Raw genomic sequence first — 25,875 nt, 5'->3', positions numbered from 1 at the left:
ACAGAAATTGATTTAAAGAGCCCTTTATATCGATATAAAGGGCCTCGTTGTGTGGACGGGTACAGCATTAAATCGGTTTAACGCTGCTAAAATCGGTTGAAACGCGTAGTGTAGACCAAGCCCTACAGAAGTCAAAAACAGCTCTTTCATTCAACAGCAAAGGCTTATCACCCTCTTACTGAAGTGTTATTGCTGTAAAATATGAGGTAATGTCCAAAACCCTTGCTCAGAAAACCATGTATAAGAGTGTACCGTACCTCTGCACCTCATCTGAAGCACTTACCACATTCAGGTATGACATATCTTCCAGGCAATGACACACCATTAGACCACTTTAGTAATCTTTAAGGAACACAACACAGCATTTTTCAAGGCAGTTTGTGCATAACCACCTGTTCCAGGCAGGTTCAGAAGGGCTTAGATTTAAAACTTTCATCATGGAAAAGATGTAAGAGTTTGAACCAATGAACAACATATTAGGTTATATTAAAATGATTAAATTAATGAGCCAATCTATTTTTTTAATTAATTTACTAATGAGAAAGATATAGCAAATAAACTTGAGCCACTGGCTAGGTAAAGTATATCGTAACACATGCAGACTCACCCTGACGAGACTTGACGCAATACACGAGCATGGTACCTTCACATGCTTGAGGCACTTTTCATGAGACATAAAGTTGCAAACTGTGGAAATAAAACATGCATGTTTCAAAGCCGTGACACCTTTTTTTTTCCAGAGCAGATCAAATACATTCAAGAACCACTTTCTAAACTGTATTATTACTGGTGTCTCAGGGTTTGAGAACAGAGTTCATCCCACCCCTGTATTGCTCATTCTCCCCTTCCCAGCAGTCAAAGGAGGCATGTCCCCCACCAGCACCATGCTAGGGGCCTGCTACCCCAAGCAGCTTTAACTGCAGGGAGCTGCTTACAGCCAGAACCAGCCCTAGGACACGGCCCAAATGGGTGGGCTGTGTACGGAGGAATTCTTCTCCCTACAATTCATGACGGGGAGGAGGAATATATGGTGGATAAACATGGCATCAAACCTACTGAAGCAGTGGAGAAAGAGACAGCAAAGCACAGGCTGCTTAGAGTATTGAAAATGAATTGCAATTTTTATTGCACAAGTCATTAGTAACACTTCCATGTAAATTTTGCTAAAATTAATAAATGTATTACTGAAACCTACGAAGGGTTGGAAAATTGTTTCACTATCTTGCTTTTAATGCTCAGGAAAAAAAACATTACAACTGCATGGGTGAAGTGCTTAGTTGAAGCAACGGTACGCATCTCAACTCCTGGAGTAGGAATCTCTGGCAGGAGTTTTGTGATGGGGGACTGTTGGTATGGGACCAAATCAGGAGCCAGTATTTTAATACAAAATTTCAGAAGTACAAATTTTAAGGAAAGTTCATTGAGCAACTGTTCAGGAAAAAGGACATGCTGTCCTGACAATGTGAGACTCTTTATAGAATGCTTATTGCTGAACATTAAAATTAATCATGATCTACTAAGAGGGATACCATTAAATAAGAAATAAACTCCCTGCCATTCATTATCTATATAGTGTCACTAGCTGGGATTACTTAGGAATTAACGCGTCAGCCCATTAATGATAAACACAACTCACTGTATTCAGAAGCAGACAGTGCCAGCTGGATCATGAGGATGAACGTACTAACGCAAGGTTCCAAAACTTAACAAACCACACAGGTACAGACATTTCAGAGCATTGATAACTCTGAGAGAAGTTAACAGCAGAACTCGGTTACTCACAATATCCGTAAGTGGAGTTCTCTAGACGGAATGCCTTCACAGACCCCTGCTTTTGGAGTTGTGCCTCTCACCACACAGGGTCTAGTGTGGGATAAGACCCCACAACTGATAAAAATCCATTAAAATAGTCTATTCAATTCACTTATGCCAATTGCCACCAAAACTGTCTATCTGACTGGCAAGATGTTGGTCTGTGTTCTCATTCAGTTCCTCAGCTTGCTTGAGCAAGGGCAGAACATTGCATCACAGGTCACCACCCGAAGACTGGTTAGCCGCAAGACACTCCTGGACAGAGAGGTAGTAGCCATTCACAGAAGACAAACTGTGAAACCAACATCCCAAATCAGACACACCATTTCCAATCTACACACCAAAGCTGAACACATGATCTACTGAGCCCCACGCAGTTTTTCTACAGATTTCGGAGAGGAATTCTTTACTGAGGGAAACCAGAAAAAATGCCCTAGCTCTGGTAGGATAAGCCTTGAGATCTTCTAATATTTGCCTCTCTCAATTCATCTAGACAATCTACACCAAGACAGACTTCTTCTCAGCTCATGGGCAACACAAGGTGGGAAAACAGCTTATGAAAAGCTTTTTAATGGAGTCATTTTCACCTAAAAAGTGAGTATGCAGTTGGGCGAAAGAGTTGGGCAAGGAATATCATGGAGCACAGGGGAAATGCACAGAGATGTTGTTAAGGAATAACTCCAACAACAGAAATCTTAGGCAAGGACAAAGTTCCATCTTAGCATATTTTCATAATGGTCAAAGGTGAGTAAGACATAAGAACCTGCAGTTTACTTATCTGGCTCAGGGGAGTACAAGCAAAAATGGCCAGTCTCAGGAACAAAAGTTAACAAGGATAAAATTTCAGAAAGAGGATTACTGCTTTTACTGGGAAGCAAAGTAAGGAACCCAGAGACAGCAAGAGCTATGATCAGGCAATCTATGGGGACCTAGCAGCAGTTACTAAGCTTAGGTCACGCAATAGGTTCCATAATAAAAAATGTGTTTAACCGTTTTTTGTGAAGCTCTCCCTCATCTATTGTTTGCAGCTGGCCTTGGAATTCAGTAGGGAGAAAAGCTCTCTGACAGCAACGGTGCCTTTTCTTTGTCTCACGAAACTCCACTCACGTTTAGCCAAGGCATGAACTGCTAAAAGTCACCACTTCCCTTTCCTGTCCTGTTCCTCAGGAAAATTTTGGCAGCCCACCAAAACAACTGACTGTGGATATCCTAAAATGTTGGGTCCAGGCTCCCAGCAGAGCAGCAACACTACAAGCTGCTCTAGAACTGCCTGAAAGGACCTCGCTGACATAGGCTGCTCTGTGCATTCCCCCTTTTAAACACACCTTCTGGACCTGGCACATGGTGCCAACAGGGCATCCTCCTTTCTCTCTGGGAGCACAGCTTTGTCCTGCTGCCACCTAATGCAGTTAGTTTGGTAGCTCAAGTGACAGATCTCTGTGCTACACTGTTGAAGGTGCAGGCGTTCAAGCCCTGCTGATGTTGCAAGAAGTGAGAATTGTTATAGTTGTTTGCACTAGAATTCATTTTCAACTTTTTTCTTTTTAAAGAAACCTAGGAAATGACATACAAAAACTTTAAAACTTTCAGTTCAAGTGCTTGACTTCACAGAATTAGGATATGCTGGATTTACCGTTGTCCATGCAGCCTTAATTCTACCCAAGTGCATATCCATTATGATGGTCTAATTACATGATTGCATCCTGGGGGGTAGATCCCTGCACAAGCCTTTTTTTTAAAATCCCACTCCCGTCCTGTCCTGTCCTGCAATACCCACAGGACGCAATCATAACACATATGCACAAAGGGGCAGAGTTAAGGTTGCACAGAAGCCGTATAGCCGATATTTCCCAAATCTGGGTGCTTGGATTCACAACCTGAATAAATAAAGGTTTATCACTTGTAATCAAAGTCCTCTGAGATGAACTGCACGTTCACACTCAAAGGACGTGCTAACAGTGTGGCCAGATCTGCACTATTGGAGTATCCCATGAGCGGGAATGTGCAATGGCAATTCAAAACACCTTTTTTGAACTTTGTTTTTTGGTAAGTCATTACTTGTTATTTGTCTTACTGTGGGACTAGAGGTTCCCCAGCCCTATGGTGCTAACCATGAACATACACCCATTAAGAAAAAATCTTGAACAATCATATGCCAATTAAATTTTAAACTACAGCCTACACACAGAGAGAAATATAAATCCGGCCATGCAGTGCCAGCTCCATGACCGAAAAAGCAGGAGTTAAAAAGAAGACAAGGACGGAAGAGGTTTTGTGTTTCCATTAAAATAGCACGTGCTAGCTGGATATCTAATGCATCAAACCATTTAGTCTGGTAAAGTGAAGCATCTCAACTCCTGGAGTGGGCATCTCTGGAAGGAGTTTTGTGATGGGTGATTGTTATCTATGGGACCAAATCAGGAGTCATTATTTTGAATACAAAGTCTCAGAAGCACATATTTTAAGGAAAGCTCATTCAGAAACTGTTTGGGAAAAGGACACACTGTCCTGACAATTTGAGACTATTTACAGAGATGCTTATTGTTCAACATTAAAATTGATCAGGAGCTACAGTGAGGGACACAGCAGAGTGCGTAACAGAAATATCTTATGTAACCCCCAAGGAGCTGGCCTAGATTGCTGGGGCTCTGTCTGCCAGCAGCTCAGGGAGAGGCGCTGTCCTTGGTAGGGAGGGGGAGCCAAGGCAAACCACTAAGGAGTGAGATGTCCCTCCCAGGGAGTTCAGGAAAGGGGAGAAGCCATTTCTGAGTCAGTCTGGAGCCAGCCAGGGCAAAGGCAGGACTGGCTGTGTGGGGAACTGGTGGGTCCCAGGCCTGCAGGCAGGTTCCCTCTGAGAACTGGCCTCTAGGGACCTGAAAGCAGATCCCTCCGCTGGGCTTTTCCTTCTCCACCGAGGACTCCCAGTTTGTAGAGTTTTGCTCGGAAACCTTCCCCAGCCAGGCTGAGTTCGTCTCCAGCTCCCTAGGAGAGCCCAGTCCTCACATGGTCAGTTCTGCTCTGGCTGCTAGTCCAGGGCTGCTACCTGCTGGGGGTGTGTCTGGACGCTGGGCTAGGAGACGACAGTTTGGAGTGTAGTACAGTTGTGTAACCTGCACCTTGAGCCCTGCACCCCTTTGTGGAGACGGGAAATCCTGGGACCGACGCAGCCTGATTCCTGCCCAAAGAGGATCCCTGCCAGCAGAGATCAGCCCCTCTGCAATGACCGAGGAGTCCAGAGTCAGCTCTGAACCTGAGGATCATTCATGGAGTTTGTGAATGCACCATCTTTTAGTCAGTCAGTCAGGGAATTTGTTTTGGGGACCCCCTGCTCCCTGAACTGTCCCCTCAAGCCAGGGAGTGAGGGTCTGGGGATTTTCCAGTCTGCTGCGTATTAAACCTGTGGAGGGATTTACCACCTCCTCCCACTTGTGAGTCCTTTGGGCTGTACTGAACCAGTCAGCCACACTGCTAAACCACTCCAGAGAAGGATTTTGTGGTTATAGGTCATCAAGGGACCCAGCAAAGTACGTGTACCAATGGGACACTAATTTTACATTTGCTACATCAAGTTACGGGTATTTTCAGTGCGGGCACCGGTGACCCTAAAAATAGTGTTTCACCCTGTTATGTTGTATTTGTCTCCTGTTTAATATAATTGTTGTGTTGAATATATTTTTATGTGTTTGTGTTATTTCTTGGAAGTTTCCAACGATCTGGCAAGTAAGTGGGGATTACTCTGTAGTTAGAATTATCTGCCCAAGCTGCCCTGGTGACCCTACCAGGAAGGAGCGAGGACGGTGGAGGCACCGACAAATTTCACAGAAAAAAAAAGAAAGAAGATACACCCTGCTGAGTGGGTGGCGGGATCCAAAAGAACCCAGACCTGTCCATCAAAACCTGTAAGCGGATTGGCATTAAAGGAGGTAACCAGGTGGAGAGGGGCGATACATTAGAGGCACCGCTGGGATCCTGCTACACTTATTTTTCTAAGCCATTTTGAACACATAGTTTTCATATATTAATAGATTATGTTTGGGAAGTAGGAATTTTCAGTTGCGTAAACAATATTTAACTCTTACTTCATAGTCTTTTTTCCCCTTAGGAACTTGAAGTATTTGCATTTTCTTATCGTAATTTATCGTATTTTGAACATTTTTCAGAAGCCTGAAGCTAGACACCTACATCCCTGTTCAAGCTCCACCAAGTCACCCGATATTCAGAGATGCTGAGCACCCATAATTCCCACTGATGTACTGGCAATCCATGGGCACTGCCCGTGGAAAAAACATTAGGCACCCTCTCTAAGCACCTAAATATAGATTTAGGTAGGTAACAACAACCACATTTGAAAATTTGGGCTATTTTCTGTAAGTACCAACATGACTCAGGCATTTCACAGGATGACAAAGGGACATGTGGCTATCAGAAGCTGGGGCACTTATGATTTGTAACTGATACCCCCCTGGTCCACCCTCTCGTCTCATACTGGGCACAGTTCCAACACAGGGCCAGGGCCTGTGATGTGATAAAGGTATGGGGGTGGGAGGGAAGGAGAAAATGGGGGAATGGTCATGTATCTGTGGTATCAGTGACTTGTCAGAACTACTCTGTTTGCCAAGAAACCAACTCTACTCTGCGTTTGCCCTTGAGTCAGGAAGGAGGGAGATGCCGGCAGGAACTGTTGTGTGTTACTGCAGAGCTGTGGTAAGCATTCTAGTGAAACTAAAACTATTTATAAGTTCGATTGTGCCACACTGGCTCACATCCCATCATGCTTCCTCCCAGCCCTGAAGGCAGAGTTCAAGGCTGGTTCCAAAAAGGAAGATCACAGAGACCCTACCTGAGGTATTCCACATAACTCCATTTCTTTTTTACTTTTTCTAAGCTCTTCTTGCATTTGCCAATCACCCAGAATAACTGCTCTTTAGGTATTCAGCACGAGCAGGCTCAATGGAAGGCAACTGAGAGATCGATGGGTTTACTTTCTAATTAAAACATGATTCATTTATGACATGGAGCTGATGCACTATGGCCCAACCCCTGTAACCATTTATTTTGCCACTGATTTCAGTAGAAGCTGGAGTGGGCTTTATGGGCTTGGTTTAACTCCCACCGGAGTAAATGGAAGTGCTCCCATCACTTCACAATGGGTTTTGAATCAGACCCTCTGGTCCCAATTCAGGGAACCTCAAGCACATGCTCAAAGGTTTTCTTGGAATCCTGACCTAACATTGACGTGATCATCACAAGTTCTGTACGCTCCCCTTGAGTTCTGTTCAGTCCTCTGAAGCTCTAGAGACAGGATATTGGGCTAGATGGACCATTGGTCTGACCCCGTATGGCCGTTCTTATATTCGCCATCTGGGATGATACAGCAGGGACTGAACTGGGACCCTCTAGATGAAAAGATGAGCCACTATGGCTTGAACTAAAGAGACGAGTCTCTGAAATGGGTGACAGCATACACTTTATGGATTGGCATACAGGGCACCTGTAACACAAGTCACCAGTGAGTTACATGAACTCATTAGAAATAGCCATTTCAGGGCTTGTCACAGACTCAGCACCAAAGAAACTCAATCTCCAGCATGAAATGATTACAGTAGAACCCACTAATTTTCATGCATAACTGGGCCACCTGTTGTGAATTATTGGATTTTGTGTTTTAGCAAGTAGCAAACCCCTCATTAACTTGCACTTTGCTCATCTGCATACCCCATAAATTTCATTGGGGGAAAAAAACAGGTCTCTCCCAACCACTTTTCCAAAATGATAGAATGACAGATTAACAAAGGGACTTTTGTGATGCACCATCCTTTCTTTTACTACTAATTTGCAAAATTTAGTCACTAACAGCTCCCCTAGTCATTAGTGCAAATTAGTAAGGTTCTTCTGTAAATGAACAAAGAATTGAAGTATAATGCATCACAGAATATACTTTGTTTCTTTATTCTGGCAATTTCAGTTTAGTTTTATTTATACCAATATACTAACAAACGGTCTGTAAAATATCTTGTAAAAGTCAAGGACTGGAAGCTTTTTAAGGCAAGGACTTCTTAAAAGTCTATTAGTGCCTAGCACACAATATGAAACCTTTCTACCGTTCTAATATCAAACATGCAAAGGTGGGAAGACCTGCAATATTTATGTGGATCATAACATCAAAGGATTAGCAACGTCCTGCAGTACAGCGTATTTCTAGCATACAATTTAAACATTAAAGGTGTTTTTCAAGTTTGATGGCATGTGAAAGCACCGAGGGCCTGAATCTCAGTTGCCCTGCACAGTACGCAGACATTTACGGCACTGAAAGTGGATTTAATATACCATTAAATCAGAATGGCACCATCGTCACCCATGTTCACTGGTGTAAATAACTACAGAAGATGCAGAGCAACATGGAATCAAACCCTATGGTTTTACTTTGGTTTTACATATGATCACCAGAGAAATTGTTAAAAACGAACCATTATGTAGTATCTTTGGATCCATTTTGCTTAAATTACAGGGTCAACGAAAAACAACATAAGGAAAAGGCTAAATTTCATATGACAATGCACCCTAATTTTGGTGAGCAGGGGGCATGTTCCTGCCATATCATCTCCCAAAGTCACATAACTCAACAAACCAATGACAGCTGCAAATGGAACAGACATTATACTCAGACTTGCAATCACAAACCAGAAGATAATCTGGAGTGTTATTTTTGGTTCAATGACTCCCTAAAAGTGTTCTAGGTACCATCTAAACACAAAACAACCTCATCCACTGTCCTGTGGAACTTGCATTCTCATTAAGCCAATTCACAGCAAACATTTATAGGTGAAGGGACAGGGTTATTTACTGTGGAGACGGCACTTGGGGCGGAGACAGCATGTGGAGCCCCCATGGGAGCCCTGCATGTAGGAGCTGGACATAGAATATCAGGGTTGGAAGGGACCTCAGGTCGTCATCTAGTCCAACCCATTGCTCAAAGCAGGACCAATCCCCAGACAGATTTTTGCCCCAAATCCCTAAATGGCCCCCTCAAGGATTGAACTCAGAGCCTTAGGTTTATGCCAGCTGCTTCCAGGAGCTACACAGAGCCAGGGCAGGCAGGAAGACTGCCTTATCCCCACTGACCAGACTTTTAACGGCCCAATGAGCGGTGCTGACTAGAGCTACCACGGTCCCTTTTTGACCGAGCATTCCGGTTGAAAACCGGATGCTTGGCAATCCTTTTCAGGAAAGAAGTAATCTACACCAGCTGAGAATCTGACATGGTGTTTCTATTTGGAGTCAACACAATAAATCGTCACTAGTATCATGTCCATGCAACACTTCTACATTTGTATTTACCAACATGAAAAAAAATTGAAATAGAGTATGCACCAGAAAACATTTCCAGTACTTCCTGCCAAGCTGACTTGATAAAAGATGACAGGAAATTCTAACAGTACATCCAAGGACAGAAATATTTCTTTTACTGAGACATAATTATGGCAACTCTTATGTTTTGTGTATCACCAGCCCAAATAAACCATTAAGAATACAGGGCAAGCAAAATCCATTTCAATTTGCACCATACTACTGCAGCTGTTCCTAAACCTAACGCAGTGGTTCTCTAAACTTTTGTATTGGTGACCCCTTTCACACAGCAAGCCTCTGAGTGTGCCCTCCCCCTTATAAATTAAAAACATTTTTATATATTTAACATCATTATAAATGTTGGAGGCAGAGTGGGGTTTGGGGTGGAGGCTGACAGCTCGTCCCCCCCCCCCCGAATAACTTCACGACCCTCTGAGGGGTCCCGACCCCCAGTTTGAGAACCCCTGACCTAATGCCTTTATGAGAACAACTGATTTCTAAGTAGAAACTAAATATTTCTTTAAAATGATAAAATATTCTCCTACTCCAGACAGCCAAGCTTCGGAATGTTGCAAACTCAGCCAACAGCATTCAATAACAAAGCCTCCGATGTAAATGAAGTGTAGCACTGATACGATCCAAAGAGAGTCCCACATGGGGCACCACTGAGGAGATTGCTGATGTGGAGGGAGATGACGGGGACCCCGCCAGTGGAAAAGAAGGGATGCCTTACAAATATATTAAATAAAAAAACCTCAGTAATTGGGTTCAAACCCATATGTGACTCACACCAACCAGAAATGAACCTAAGCACTAAATGATTGAAGAGGACTGGCAGCTGCTCTAGTTTGGTGGGTTTAACGTTAGCAGGTTCTTATATTTTACTAAAGTGCACCACTTTGAGAATATGAGAATGTGTGCTGATTGGGCCACAAGCAGCCCATCCACAGGCCACAAGTTGAGAACCACTGCGCTATCAAACAATAGTCTGAAGCTGACACATTTGCAACAACATTTGAAGACAAAATGCCCTGTGCGTGTGGGTAAGCCCATAGAATTTTTTTTCAAAGGAAACTTTCTGAGTTTCAGATTTGCCAGTTTAAAATGAAAGCAGCTGCAACTATTTCTACAAAAGCACTTGAAGCTTCATATGCGGTCTCCCTTCTTGTAGCAAAATCAAAGAAGCCGTACACAACTGCAGAAGGCCTAATTCTGCTTATCCCTGCAGCGCTTGCAGAAAAATTATGCTTGATTTAAAAAAAAAAACCAACCTTCTGATCCTCTTAAGAAAGTACGGTGATCAAATGACACTGTGTGTCGTCGAATTAAAGAAATGGCTGAGGATATTGTCTCTCAACTTGGAGAGAACCTTAAAATGGCAAAAACATTTGCCCTTCAGCTTGATGAGTCCATGAATATTAGGGTGACCAGACAGCAAGTGTGAAAAATCGGGATGGGGGTGGGGCGTAATAGGAGCCTATATAAGAAAAAGACCCCAAGATCGGGACAGTCCCTATAAAATCAGGACATCTGCTCACCCTAACGAATATTAGTGGAGGAGCTCAGCTGATTGCTTACGTTCAGTACCCTGAGATCACTGATATCAATGAGCATGGACTATTTTCCAAAAGTATAAAGGCAAACACAACCAAATAGACTTTTTTCTTATGATCATGATAGGAGTTAGAATTTATGCAAATTCCTCTGCACTGACGGGTAGCTAGGATCAGGAAAGAAAGTCCTGCCTTGCAGTGGGTGCACTGTATCATACACAGGGAGGCATTTGCTTCAAAAAAAAAGATGAGTTCTGAGCTGCATGAAGTTTTAAACGAATATGTCAAAACAGTCAACTTTCTCAAGTCCAGGCCACTCAATGCTCACCAGTCTTGCATTCTTTGTGAAGAGATGAGGTCAGAAGAGAAGAGATGAGATCACCAACTGTTGCTTCACACAGAGGTTAGCTGGCTTTCAAGAGCGAAAGGACTAGACAGACTGAATTACGCACAGAGGTTCACATGTTTCTTTCTGATCATTCATCCCCTCTTGCTTGTCTTTGACCATACTGTGTGGTTAGCTCAACTTGCCTACCTCACAGATATATTTAGCAAGCTGAATGATCTAAATTTGTCCATGCAAGGTCATGACACTGACACTCAATCTCTATGACAAAGTGAATGCTTTTATCGAGAAGACTGAATTCTGGAAGTCCAAATGTGGAGACAAAGACCTGATCTGTTTTTCACTGCTTCATGCATACGTCACTGATGCCTGCACAGGGGAAATTGAGCAGAGCAAAATTCAAGAAATAATAGAAGATTATTAACTTGACATGTGAGTTCAAATCATATTTCCCCAACGTTCAACGCAACTCAGCTCAACTCGACTGGGTAAGAAACCCATTCATTTCGTCAGATGTTAGCGGCAGTAACCTCAAGAACATCTTCTTGAGCTATCTTTAGACCATAGTCTGCAAATGAAGTTTTAATGCCTCCACACCAGCGGTTCTCAACCTGTTTACCATTGTGGGCCACATCCAATACTACCTGTACGGCCCTGAGGATGTCAGATGGGTCGCAGCTCTGTGCTGATTGGGCCGGAAGCAGCCTGCATGTTGAGAACCACTACTCCACACTAACCCAGTTCTGGTGTTTAGTACAGAAAGAGTACCCTGGCCTTGGGAGCCACGCTTTGGATGTTCTGTTACCCATTGGGTCAACATACCTTTGTGAAGTCTCGTCTTCTGCTATAACTGCCATCGAGACAGAGTAGGAACAAAATCAATGTGGAAAAAAACTTAATTGTTGCTGTCACTTCAGCGCTCACAAGTGAAAAACAGGCTCAAGTATCACACTGAAATGTAAGTATGATATTTATATCCTAATGGATTCATTTTATAATTATATTGTAAAAATGAGAAAGACGGCAATTTTTCAGTATTAGTGTGCTCTGGCACTTCTGTATTTTTATGTCTGATTTTTTAAGCAAGTAGTTTTCAAGTGAGGTGAAACTTGGGGGTACACAAGACAAATCAGACTCCTGAAAGGGGTATGGTAGTCTGGGAAAGTTGAGAACCACTGGACTAGATGACCCTTGTGGTCCCTTCTAAATGGATGATTCAATGAAACAAAAACAATTACAGCAATTGGCCTGGGTGCCAAATGAGGGGAATATCATCTAAATCTAGCTGCTGCAGAATGCTTAGTAACCGAAAGAAAGGGGGATCTAAAAGGACAAACATCTGTAGATGGATTCAGTAAAGTAACAGAAATCTAGCAAAGTTCCTGAGCAAATGAACTTCCATGCTGTTGTGCAAGGTGACACCAACATACAATCGATAACAGATAATCTCGTTCTTTAATCAGCGGAAAGTATGACAGAGTAAAATGCATGCACCAGGAACAGTGAGATAGAGCAGCAGCTAGTTCAAACAAAAGAAAGCAATGAAAAGGATGATTCTCACATTTTTGCTAACAGTGTTTGGCTTAGGTTGTCCCCTGCCCAACCCCATCCTAGCATGCTCCCGCTGTTCAAATGTTTCATTGTGATGAGCAGATGATCTGGCACAAAACACGTGTCATATGTTAATTTTACAGCTGAGTGGGTTTTACAACTTTATTTCTTGAGCTGTTGGCTTCTTTCTACTCTAGGATTTTCTCTTCCTGGGGGAATTGGCTTTGGAGAACCGAGGATAATGATCATCGGAACCGAACTGCTTTGATGAGAAGCTGGGGACCAGATCAGCTAGGAGCAGCAAAACAGGTAGATTTTCTTGAAACACGAGATGGCCAACAGATGGCCTTATATGGGCTGCAGCTTTTGAGCTAATGGATGAGAGGATATTTATGGATAACTTCACCAAGTAATGTTTTCTTTCCACTAGATGCATGGGGGATTAACTTTTACATGTGTCATATAGCTCTGATCTCTTTATATTGTACAAGCCTTGCCAACGCAGTTACATTCAGCTATTTCAGAGCAGTGAACTTATGATCTGAGTATTGTGAATAAGCATTCAAAGGCAAGTTGGACTCAATTGTAGGACCCATCAGAGTACCTTATTTTCTAGCTCGAAAGCAAATGTGAAGGTTGGTGTAGGGAGGATTGACATGCAGAGGAATGACTCTTTGCAGGAGAGACTTCGCATAAGGAAGCATCCATTAGAATTAGATTTCTGCGCAAAGCTTGTTTGATAGACAAATACATCTTTGAAGTTAAAGAGGAGAATCCTGCAGATCAAGTCCATTGTTCCCAAGCTTACAGAAGTTCTAATTTTCCACAAAGAAGGAAAAAGCAAATGTTCTGGATAAAACAAAAAGACTCTAATTTCAGGAACCTCACTGGGCTTCCTTCAGCCTGACCATGGGGACTAGCCTCACGGTTTCTCAACCTAAACTGCATTTTAGCAACTATTTGGGCTGTCCCAAGAAGTGTTCTCTTCCCACCCTTTATATTCCCTCCACTGCCGCCTGACTTTGGTCTCTTGGGATTTTATAATTCTGAGGAGTCTCCTAGGCCTTCGGTGCTGTCAATTTTCCAGCTTAGGGAAGTATCTCCACATTTGATTTCAGGTTTTCACCACCAGTCTGCAACTGCCCCTTTTAAAATGTTCCTACAAGGTCAGCCATCATTGTTTCAGGAAGTGTTTTCAGGTGAGTGCCAGCAACTTCAGCAGAAATTAGACCTTCATTAAATAAAAGCAAAAAACAATCTAAGCCACTAGCTCTTATGACTGTGAATACGTAATAGGAACTGAACGTAACCTCATGCAGTGTTGTCTTCCTAAGTCCACGGATAGCTTCAGCGCCTCTGCTTCTGCTCAGAGCTTTCCCAAGCTGCAGCAAAGAGAAAATTGACCAGTCTTATCACTTCTTACTGTTGCTGTTCAGAACCCTGAGGACAGCACAGAAACTTAGCACAGTTGGGTAAATTACATTTTTCAGCTGCTGGGGAAAGCTCAGAGCAGCACAAAAGGCTGTCACTGATACTATTCATTGGTGAGAAAAATCTAAGAGAGCAGGGGCTGGAGAAGGGAGAGTGCAAGGGAAACATTCCCCTTCCAGCTGCTAGAAACCAGAGCTGCAGTTGAGTAGTGGAGATGCACAGCTCTATCACTGCAGCCAGATACCTGAGGGAATGTCAAAATAATGGAGATGCCACCATCCCAATTCCTAGCAGCCAGGGAGCTCTTAAGCAGGTTTGGGAGGCAGAAAAAGTGCTCCTCCTCCCCTGTATAGCAGAGTGGTTACTCCGCTCCTGTCCTGAAGGGCATAAAACAGCCCTGGGAGAGGGCTGTGGCAGGGGAAAAGCTGGGCTGATTGCGGAAGTGGCCACAGCTGGGCCACGTCCCAATCAGGCCACAGCTGGCCTGTATAAAAAAGCTGTGAGGCAGAGGCCCAAGAGTCTCCCTCTAGCTGAGAAGAGAGATGGACTTGGCTGCCTGCAGAAAGGGTACTGGAGTGAAGCAGGGCTGGGGAAGGCCAGAGGAGCAGGGGAGCTCCAGGCTGGCAACTCCCCAGGCTGCAGGGCCTGGTCCAAGGCCCATAGAGGTATTGGGTTGCAGGGAAAGGCAGCAAGTCCAAACCTCCCTTGCCTATGATGACTGGCTTATACAGACTGCAGTCGGACCCAGTGAAAGGGGACTAGATGGTGACTGGCAGTGGTCCATAGGCTGAGGGGATAGAGGGTTGGGGGTTTCCCAGAGAGGGGAGACCCACAGAGACTGGTGGGGTTATTGCCAGGGGGCAGCCCCAGGGTAAAGGGGTATCGAGTCCTGGGAGGGACACGGGGGCCAGCGGCAGCGGGACACCGGCCTGCAGAGGGTGCTTCAGAGGCTGGAAGAGCTAATTCCCGAGACGACCAGCAGGAGGTGCTGCAGGGGTGAGTCCAGCATGCCTACACCCTCCAATAGCCAGAAGGAGGTTGAGGAAATTGTTTTGGGTTTACCCGGATACACAAAAAACACATTCATAAAATACTCATGTTCTATAAACTCCTTTCCCCCTTTGCATTCTCCTATCCTGCTACCTAATGCACTAATGTGGAGCTTCACGTTTAAAATGGAAGGCTGTACGAGCACAACCATGGTCTTTCAAAAATTCACCTACTGCCTCTTGGAAGGTCAGACTCACATTATTGCAAACTTCTCAACAGTGTATGCAACAGAAAGCAATACGTTTAACGGTCATACATCTACATAGTTGTCAATGAGAGGGAATTGTTTCCCTTTCAGACATGTTGCTAGAAAAAATACAGCAGGAAATCAAATGTTATTGAACTGACTGTCAAGCAAGTGCAACAACGTACTTGAACTGTGATTCATAAAAGCAGAATTCAGTTACAACAAGCTGGCTTGACTTATAAAAGCCTCAAAAAGGCCACAGGGCATGTTGAGAATCTCCATTTCTATTATGATTTAGGATTTACTCATTTCAAGATATGAAAAATAAATTTCTCTTGCTTTGATGTTTTCCAAGATGTAACCCCAGGACAGACAAATGGATGAGTCATCTGTCAGTCAGCCCAGTGGTACCAAATCCAGATCAGGTTTTTCACGTCTGGCTCCTCCTCACAACTTGCAGGCAAGAGTCCCCAGTTAACAGCCTTCAGAGCTAGAGAAAATATATGGCTAGACTACACTAGCTTACTAGCTAGGTCCATACGAAGCCTGCATATTACAGGAAACAATTAGCCAAGTATGAGCAGTTCCTTTTGTCATGGTGTAACTGATATCAGTTTGGACAAATGGATCTGACTGGCAGTGACCATACTCAAGGAGGGAAAGATGAACAATAGACAAGCTGATGAAATCCAACTTGAAGCCACATTAGCCCAATGGTCTGTGATGGGATGTTAGATGGGATGGGATCTGAGTTACTACAGAGAATTCTTTCCTGGGTGCTGTCTGGTGAGTCTTGCCCACATGCTCAGGGTTTAGCTGATCGCCATATTTGGGGTTGGGAAGGAAGATTGGCAGAGGCCCTGGAGGTTTTTTGCCTTCCTCTGCAGCGTGGGGCACGGGTCACTTGCTGGAGGATCCTCTGCACCTTGAGGTTTTTAAACCACGATTTGAGGACTTCAACAGCTCAGACATAGGTTAGGGGTTTGTTACAGGAGTGCGTGGGTGAGATTCTGCAGGTCAGACTAGATGATCATAACAGTCTCTTCTGACCTTAAAGTCTATGAGTCTATTAGCTGATGCAATCAAATCCATCCAGTAGTGTCCTGATTCTCTGAACAGAATGCCAGGTGGCAGCCAACAGAGTCAGGTCTCCCTATTCTACACCCATGACATAGCCACTGACCTTGTCAAGTGTCCTTGAAGTTTCTTGACATGGGAGGTCTGAAAGTGAGTAGGAGAGGTAAATGATCAAGCAGGAAAGGCAAATGTTCTTCCCATTTTCAGGCCTTTCAATCAGCAAAAACAGATATGAATAAGGGCCTGGCCACTTCAGAGAGCAGGTTAGAGCCTGAGTTTGAGGGGCACGGGGTGAGAATGAAGGATGAGATCCTTTCCTTCCCAAAGGAATAGCTAAAGGGGGTCCACAAACCAGGTCCCTCTAGGCCAACCTAGGGTTTTGATCATCAGAAGGCACTGAGCTCTTTTTCCACTTTCTTCAGATCCCACCTGCAATATGGAGAAAGCATCCTGCACCCAGGCCTTGGGGGCCAGGTGTCTGCTGAAATGCCTGGAGACTAGGGAGTTGCAGTCAAACACAGAGGCTAACAGAGGGAAGGCCGGGAGCAGGCAGCTAATTGATCGAAAATCTTTCAGTGGTGGGACACTGCCTCCGAAGAGACACTTTCAATTCATGATTTAGAGGGCTACATACGTGTTGACCTTTGACAGACCTAGGATTTTCCTCTGTGCAGCAGAAGAGTGCGTTGGATTCCCTCTGGAGGGAAATGCTCTGAGTTCTGCAGCGACATATCGCATCTGATCAGGATGTGGCTGTGGGAGGAGATCTCTAGCAACCTGAAAACCAGCCAGATAGCCCTAAGCTCTCTGATGCCAAAGTGGAGCTTCCATGCCTGAGGAGACCATTCCCTGGCCCAGCTGAAATTAACTGTTAGCCTCCAATCTACAGAGGCTTGCATTTGTCTATGTTGATGTAGAGGTGGGAGAGCTCCCCTCCCCTCAAAAATCCTCCCTGTCATGTGAAATCAGTCCAGCTGCTGGTTGAGGAGAGCCAGCGAAATGCTTGACATTTTCTTCCATCGAGGCAAGGTAACAGAGATTGGAATGGGCTAGAACCCAGCCCATGGGACAGAGTCCTGGCACAATGCCAGGCCTTCCAGCAAGGTTCTGCATAACTGGATGGATGTCGAGCCCCTGGACCAGCAGAGATTAATCAGCGCCCCTAGCACAAGGCTTCTGGGGGGCAGAGGTAGAGAATGGCTTATCTGGCACATTTACAACCACTCGCAGATCAAACAAAATCTGAAGGAAGACTCGTCTCTCTTCACAATTTATCATCATGCCAAAATCATGGAGCATCATCAGGGTTCTGGAGCACCTGAGTCCAGCCTAGCCCATCAACATCTAGGTGAAGAATTAGGCAGACATGTAATGTTACTAGTGCAACAACCCACAACCACAGGGCTGAGCAGGAGCACTGAGCTAGAAATGCAACTGTTCCGCAAAAAATCTAATGAATCTCTGATGGGCTTAAAACATAGGGGGATGAGAAGACAAGTGTCCTACAAATCAATGGACTAACAATCTCACAGATTTATGTCCACAAGAAATGAATGAAAACACCACTGTTACCTGTCAAACCAATTCAGTCATTTTAAATCAAGTATCAGCCTCTGACCTCCTCAGCTTTTGAGGACTACAAAGTACCTGGGATACACTGTGTGGCCTCCAATTTTTGGAAATTAGACATATGGCCCTTTTCTAGTGAAAAAGTTCACTAGCCTTCGGAGGCTCATAGGGAAGCAGGGTGAAAGAGAGCTGGTGAGAAGGAACTCTGACATATCCACTCATGTACAATAGAAATAAGGAGTCTGAAGGAATCCTGCTCCAGGAGATTCAAGGAACACCAGTGTCTTGATGTTCCTGGAGGTCCAGTTCTGTCCCACTGGCTCCCAATGGGATGAAATGGAACATGGTCTCCCACCCCTGCTCAGGACAGCTGTGGCATTTCAGTAGGAGGTCATTGGGGCTACAAGACCGGCTGAAGAAACCTGCTTCTAAAGATTGCAAAGCTTTGGTCTTTTTCCCCAGCTTTTACTAGGCAGAAACTTCCTTTGTTGGCCTCTGTGGTGGCCAAGAGCTCCAAGAATAACTCAAAGAAGAATGGATTGCATTTTAATAGAGAAGAACTGGCTGCAACTCTTTCCGGTAAAGCAGAGGAACAACTTCTGCAGATTAAGAGGAGGAAAAAAATGCAGACAAAAATCCTGCATTTCGATTGGTTATCAGCTGCCTGACTGACAGCTGAGGACTCAGCCCATTCAATCCATAAGGGAGATAGTGCTGCAAAAGGCTGTTCTGTGGTCTAATTTACATATTTACATTCTAATTATTTAACATAAAACTTGTAGTATTCCTATGACAGGGTTCTGTTGTTGCCCACAACAGCTTTTGCATTCTACTGAAAACAACTGAACTCCCTATGAAAAGGAATGCACTGTGTCAGTTGTCTACTATTGTTCCTCAGCTGAATCACATTATGTTTGCCAAAACAAAGAACTATAGGCCTCAGCATTCAAAACAGATTAATTTGACAAGTACTATACAATCTCCATCGCAATGATCAATTACAAAAAACACTAGTTTTTAAATAATTTGACATTTGCGGGCATTTCCACAACACTGTGCATTACACAGTGAACTTAGCTCTTTCATTTTTAAATTTGTAAACCCCATGTTCAGTGTCTGGTCCCCAACCTCATTCACCGCACACAATCCAATCTGCCATGCTGTTGGAAAGAAATGGTATGTGATCATAAAAAACTATGCACATGGGCAAAGAGTTAAGTCTGTTCAGAAAATCAGACTTTCGTGTGCTTCAAAGAATATCAAGGATGCCAAGTGAATATAATTTTTTAGCCTGAACTTTTTTAAAAAAAAGAAGAAAAATGAACAAAAATCCCACGACAAGGAAACCTATTATAAGCAGGCCACTTTGTCCTGCACGTGTGTCATAGTGTGAGGCAAGAGTCCTTGTGACCATTAACAAAACCTGTAGAATGAAGCAGGGCTTTCACGTAGCACAGTGCACATGCCTGCACTCTGTGTCATTCTGCGATCAAGAGGACAACCACCGTGGGTCTAGGAGAAATCAAGGTTTTGTTCACAGCTCTGTGACTTTGAGCAAGTCTGTACCACCGATCTCCTATCCGTAAAATGGAAATGATATTTAAGCCTCATGGGAGGTCACAAAACACGACCTGTGAAGTGCACAGAATTATAAAAGCCTCTTGTGGCAGAAGGTTAAGAACATAATTTAGGACCTATTTCCCACAGGTTAAGATGGACGAGAATGCTGCAACAGCAGCAATCAACCTCCTTTGGATGAGATCCAGAATCTCCCATAATATTCCAAAAGCGTGTCCAGTTTAGAGCCATTCTGAAATGTAAAGCATCTTAACCTAGCTATGCACGCATATGCAGTTCATACTCAGGCACGATGTCTTACACTTGGCACAAAAGTCTACTGCACACGTGCGGTAATGTAATTTTAGTATACAAATAAGTGAATACAAAGCAATTTCGTGAGGAATGAAGCTATCTCAACTTTCTAACCTCAGTCATTTCAAAAAGAGTAACACTCTCTATATACTGGAGAGAAGTATTTTCCATCACTGCTCTCACTCAAAAACAGGTGAACACGAAGCATCAAAAAAATTCAGTGTGAGTGGAAAGAGGGGGCAGAAAGGAAACTGTTTAACCTTAACTACAGCACTGGCTACCATGCAACCACTGTAATGTTATGGCTTTACAAGAAATACATTTATCAGCATTTTAACATATGCTGAATTATTTCTTAATCATCCAACCTATATACCATTTCTATATTTACTCAGTGAACTTTTTTGCAAGACATTAACTAGTATGTCACACCACTCAACTACACGACTAAGTTCTTTTGTTTCATAAAGGCATAGATGAAAGGTTGCCATAGCAACCTTTACTTTTACCTTTTGAGATGTTCAGTTCCTAAATTGGAACCATGGAACATCAAATGTGTGCAAACATTTACGGATGTCTAGGACCCTACCAAATTCATGGCCATGAAAAACGCATCACAGACCATGAAATCTGGTCTTTTGTATGCTTTTACCCTATCCTATACAGACTTCCCAGGGGATAACAGCTTTTCCCAAATTGGAGATTCGGACCCCAAAGGGAGTTGGGGGGGGTCACAAGGTTATTTTAGGGGGCTTCAGTATTGTCACCCTTACTTCTGTGCTGTTACTTTCAGAGCTGGGCAGCCAGAGAGTGGCAGCTGCTGACTTAGGGCCCAGCTCTGCCGGCAGTAGTGTGGAAGTAAGGGTGGCAATACCAGACCATCCCATCCTTACTTCTCTGCTGCTGCTGCTGCTGGCGGCAACTGCCTTTTTTCTGCCTTTACACAGTATTCAAGATGCGGGCGTACCAGGGATTTATACAGAGGCAATATGATATTTTCTGTTTTATTATCTATCCCTTTCCTAAGGATTTCCAACATTCTGTTTGCTTTTTTGACTGCCGCAGCACACTGAGTGGATGTTTTCAGAGAACTCTCCACAATGACGCCAAGATCTTTCTTGAGTAGTTAATAGTTAATTTAGACCCCATCATTTTATATGTATACAGTAACTCCTCATTTAAAGTTGTCCCACTTAATATTGTTTCAATGTTACGTCCCTGCTCAATTAGGGAACATGCTCGTTTAAAGTTCTGCAGTGCTCCCTTATAACGTCATTTGGCTGCCTGCTTATAAGATTCTGTGGAAGAGCAGCGACTATACAAGGGACCATTGCACAAGTTCTGCTTCTCTGCCTCCTCCCCCTCTCTCCCAGCGCTTCCCCCCCCGGTGGTGCTTAGGACTTTCTGGGAGGGAGGGGCAGGAGCAGGGAACCAATGTCTCCACTCCTCCCCCTCCCTCCCAGAAAATCCTATGCACCGCTAAACAGCTGTTTGGCAGCGCTTAGGACTTTCTGAAAGGGAGGGAGGGAGATGAGTTGAGACGCAGGGCTTCTCCGCTCCTCCCCCTCCCTCCCAGCACTTCGCACTTAGGAACTTTGTGGGAGGGAAGGGCAGGAGCGGGGAAGTGCTGCATCTCTGCTCCTCCCGCTCCCTCCCAGAAAGTCCTAAATGCCGCCAAACAGCTGCTTGGCGGTGCTTAGGACTTTTTTGGAGGGAGGGGGAATGTGGTGTGCTCCAGAGACGAGGTGGAGTGGGGGGTGGGAAGAGGTGGGCCTGGAGTGGAGCGGGGACAGGAAGAGGCAGGAGCATGCTCAGAAAAATCCAAGCCTGTTCTCTGAGGAAGCTGCCGCTGCTGCTACAAAGGTGCTTCCTAACATCCTTGCCTGTGGCGGGCTGTGCCTGTGTGGGGTAAGCCAGGGGCACCTCCCAACCACAGTACAGTACTGTACAGTATACAGTATAATGCCTTTTGTCTGCCCCCCAAAAATTTCCTTGGAACCGAACCCCCCGCATTTACATTAAATCTTATGGGACAATTGGATGTGTTTAACATTGTTTCACCTAAAGTTGCATTTCTCAGGAACATAACTGCAATGTTAAGTGAGGAGTTACTGTAGCTGGGATTGTTTGTTTTCCCATGTGTATTACTTTGCATTTATCAACACTGAATTTCATCTGCCATTTTGTTGCCCAGTCACCCAATTTTGTGAGATTCTTTTGTAGCTCTTCGCAGTCTGCTTCGGACTTTACCATCTTGAGTAGTTTTGTATCGTCTGCAAATTTCACCACATCACTGCTTACCCCTTTTTCTAGATCATTTATGAATATGTTGAATAGGACTGGGCCCACTACAGACCCCTGAGGGACACCACTATTTACCTCTCTCCATTCTGAGAACTGACCATTTATACCTACCCTTTGTTTCCTATCTTTTAACCAGTTACCAATCCATGAGAGCACCTTCCCTCTTATCCCATGACAGCTTACTTTTCTTAAGAGCCTCTGGTGAAGGACCTTGTCAAAGTCTTTCTGAAAATCTAAGTACACTAGATTAATAAGACTTAAGCACACGCTTAACTGTAATTATGGAACATCCTATTCAAGTCAATGAGGCTATTCACAGTGAATGAAGCCAAGGACATACATAAGCCTTTGCAGGAATGCAGCCTAAGCCTACAAAGGCAATACTCTTCTGCCATGAGTACGCCAGCTTCTCCAACTCTGATGGCTCAGTATATATAAACTGATCAAACCTGAGTGCCAGCTCAAGCCAATTACAGATCATTTTTAAGGAGAGTTTACAACATCTAAAATACTGTTCTGGAGGACCAGGTTGATGGGGCAGCAGAAATGCAAGCTCGCTGCATGAGGTGGCTGCCAGGAACAGAAAGCAGTTTTAGGGGAAGACGGTTAATAACAAAGTATCAGTTATTAAAATATTTGTATTATACAAAAAGCCAGAGTTGGCTGAAAACTAGATTGAGAGAAAGAAGACTTTGGGACTGCCCCAGAGGAAAATATATTCAGAATCAGAATTACATTTGTGAGAAAGACTCAAGGCGAGAGAAATGTTTCTGTTACCTTTCTAGACCTGAAATCCTATTTTTCAAGAAAAGAAAATATTTGCTCCTATCTTCAAAAGCCTTTTTTTTTTCCAAATGAAAAATACAGGAAAGCTTCAAATTTTGTATCCAACAAAGCTCAAGGCATTTGCTAATACAGGAGTGATTTTGGAGTAAAAAGAAGCGAGAGAGGGAAACAGAATGACAGAGGACAAAGGCAGCAAGGACACCAAGATACTTACATGTACTGAAGGGTATTTTTAACCTTATGCTCCTGCCTAGTTTTGCAAAAGGAGCAAGATTTCACTGGGGAGGTCTTACAGGATAAGCTACCCTGAAAAATTTGAGGCACTGGCTAACTCCCTTTCATCACCACTAGCAAGAGAGACTACAATTATGTGTGTTAATGGCACAGAAACCTGAGCAGGAATTATTTCATTTGTTTCTATGCCCATGGGAAAGCTCTCTCCACAAATCCTTACAAACATAAGAGGATGAGTGCTACATTTTAGCGAGAAGTTTTATTTCTGAATCTCTTGAAAACTACCACTCCAGTTAAATACAGCTAAAACATTAGGACCTAAAACCTAATATAATGTCCACCGCCTTACTTTACCGCCATGATAAAAACACTAAGCGATCCACTTGTTCTTGGCTTACCTGCATTTCTCTCCCTCCCTAGATCTTTATTTTGGTCAGTCTCTCAGCCTGTTCCTGTCCATCTGCATTTATCCACACAGTAGGTTTCATGCAACTATCCACTGTTGTGGTAAATTCTGAACGCCTCACACAATCTACAATAAATAAGCACTTCAGGCATGCGGTAAATGAAGATGTGGTTGCTTTAAGTCAGCATTCTCAATTTTTGTGGCTTTAAACATTAAACAAAGTTATTTTTATACTGCAAGTGGTGTGCTTAACATTAACTAAAACCATAAAAGTGTTATTTAGAGAATGGAACAAACAAGATGACTAATATCAGCATAAAGGGCATTTATAACGCTGAACATAAACACAAATGGATCACTCTCATACCAAGTTCCAACAGAGAGGAATTCTTTCACTCTAGTCAAGGAAAAAGAAAAACTAGAAGCAAAACTAAAAGGAAATTATGATTTAGTGAGCGTCACTGTAACTTGGTGGGATTCTTTTCATAACTGCAATGTTAACAGAGAGTGATATAATTTATAAGGAAGAGAGAAAGTGGTAGTACTGCATAGAAAACCATTTGCAGTACTTTACAATTCAGCTTTGTATAGTGTAGTAGTAAATATATGGAGATACATGTATCTAATAGAGCTGGTAGGGACCTTGAAAGGTCATCAAGTCCAGTCCCCTGCCTTCACTAGCAGGACCAAGCACTGTCTCTGACAGTCCCCCTCATCTTTAAATGGCCCTCTCAAGGATTGAACTCACAACCCTGGGTTTAGCAGGCCAATGTTCAAACCACTGGGCTATCCCTCCACACACAGTTCCACCTCAACATATAATCTAAAAAGACAAGAGACAAAAGATGGGCGAAAGCAGACAATATAAAAACAAAGTGATCAAAGAGGTGGCAACATACATTATTTACTAGCCTGTTGTTTCAGGATTTCTATATACAGCATTTAAGCTAAACATCCTCTCTGTTCCCTTCGAGGTTATTCAGGAAATACAGGTCAATTGATAAGTAGATAATTCAGTGATATAATTTCCTGAGGAGTTGTGAAAGAAGTGGGTTTGCAGGAGGGAAGGCAGTGTCTTTGCGAACCAGCTCTGGAAGGCCATGTCATGAGTAGAGGACAACGTGAAAGACCATAGTGTGATGAAGGAGGCAAAACTGAGACTGACACAAGCTCACAGAAGCAGCGAGGGACAGAGTTATGTAAGGCTCATCATGGTCACATATGGAAAATTCAGGGTAAGGGATGAGAAAGAAAGAAGCTGCCTTAAAATGGAATGACTCCAGAGATAATTTCAGAAGAGAATCTGGATTTCTGAGTGCATAGATAGAGCCCTGCAGATCCGCAGATATCCACTTTATATCCCTGGATGCAGATATCCGTGAGCCATATTTGAAGATCAGATGCAGACACAAATTTGGCTTTATGTGTGGAGATGGCTGGAGCAATAAATGAAGACCTTATGGATGGCTGATCATTTTAAGATGGAATAACCTAAAAGAGCAGGAGAAGAAAAAAGGATGAACGTAGGGGTAATGTTGTCCAAAACCTGACTAGTGGGAAAACAAGATAACAGTCTATGTCTAAGGATAAGGAATTAAGCACAAAAGCAGAACCTCCATAGGCATATCTGCTGCATAGTACCAGGACTAGAGAAGAACATTAACAAAAAGGCCCTGATTCAACTGCTGAGAACTCTAAACAAGAAGACACTCTACTCAAATTGCATTTGCTGCTCGGTAACTGATACAACCAATATGCAAAAAAGATTCCTGCTTTCTGTAATAGTTGTCAATAGGGAATTGTCACTGAACTGACGCGTTTCTTGCGGGGTTCCACAAGGACCTGTATTATACCCAACGCTATTCAACATCTTCATCTATGATCTAGAAGTAAATATAAAATCGCTGCTGATAAAATTTGAAAACAAAAATCACACAAAAATTGGCCAAGTAGTAAATAATGATGAGGATAGGCAATCAAACAGAACACTCTGGATCGGTTGGTATCCTGGGCGCTTTCAGACAAAATGTGTTTTAATATAGCCAGATGTCAGGTCAAACGTCTATGAACAAGGAATGCAGCCCATACCTACAGAATGGGGCACTGCCCTCTGCAAAGCAGCAATTCCTATGCGCTTTTCAGAGTCACAGTGGACAAGCACTGAACATGAGATCCCAAAGCCATGCTGTGGCTACTCCTTGGATGAATGAACAGGGGAACAGTGAGTAGGACTAGGGAGGCTGTCATAAACAGATAAGAAAAGTTAATAGCACAGAAGTACTTTATATCTCTTTGACTATAAAGGGTTAACAAGTTCAGTAGGCCTGGCTGTCACCTGACCAGAGAACCA

The 25,875-nt window shown here is 43.5% G+C and overlaps 1 protein-coding gene across 3 annotated transcripts in view; it reads right to left on the bottom strand.

Moving 5' to 3' along the window:
• The window catches only part of DGKQ (diacylglycerol kinase theta), a 144,833-nt gene that overhangs the window by 108,506 nt on the left and 10,452 nt on the right, over positions 1–25,875 (bottom strand). For all 3 annotated transcript variants that reach the window (XM_032767097.2, XM_075067398.1, XM_032767096.2), the window contains exon 2: positions 608–687. In XM_032767097.2, coding sequence (XP_032622988.1) covers positions 608–676 — 69 coding nt within the window. In that variant the 5' untranslated portion in view covers positions 677–687. The remainder of the gene's footprint in view (positions 1–607; positions 688–25,875) is intronic.

The sequence above is a fragment of the Chelonoidis abingdonii genome, chromosome 6 (assembly GCF_003597395.2).
Source record: "Chelonoidis abingdonii isolate Lonesome George chromosome 6, CheloAbing_2.0, whole genome shotgun sequence".
Lineage (NCBI taxonomy): Eukaryota > Metazoa > Chordata > Testudines > Testudinidae > Chelonoidis > Chelonoidis abingdonii.
This window is presented reverse-complemented; position numbering and strand designations above follow the sequence as displayed.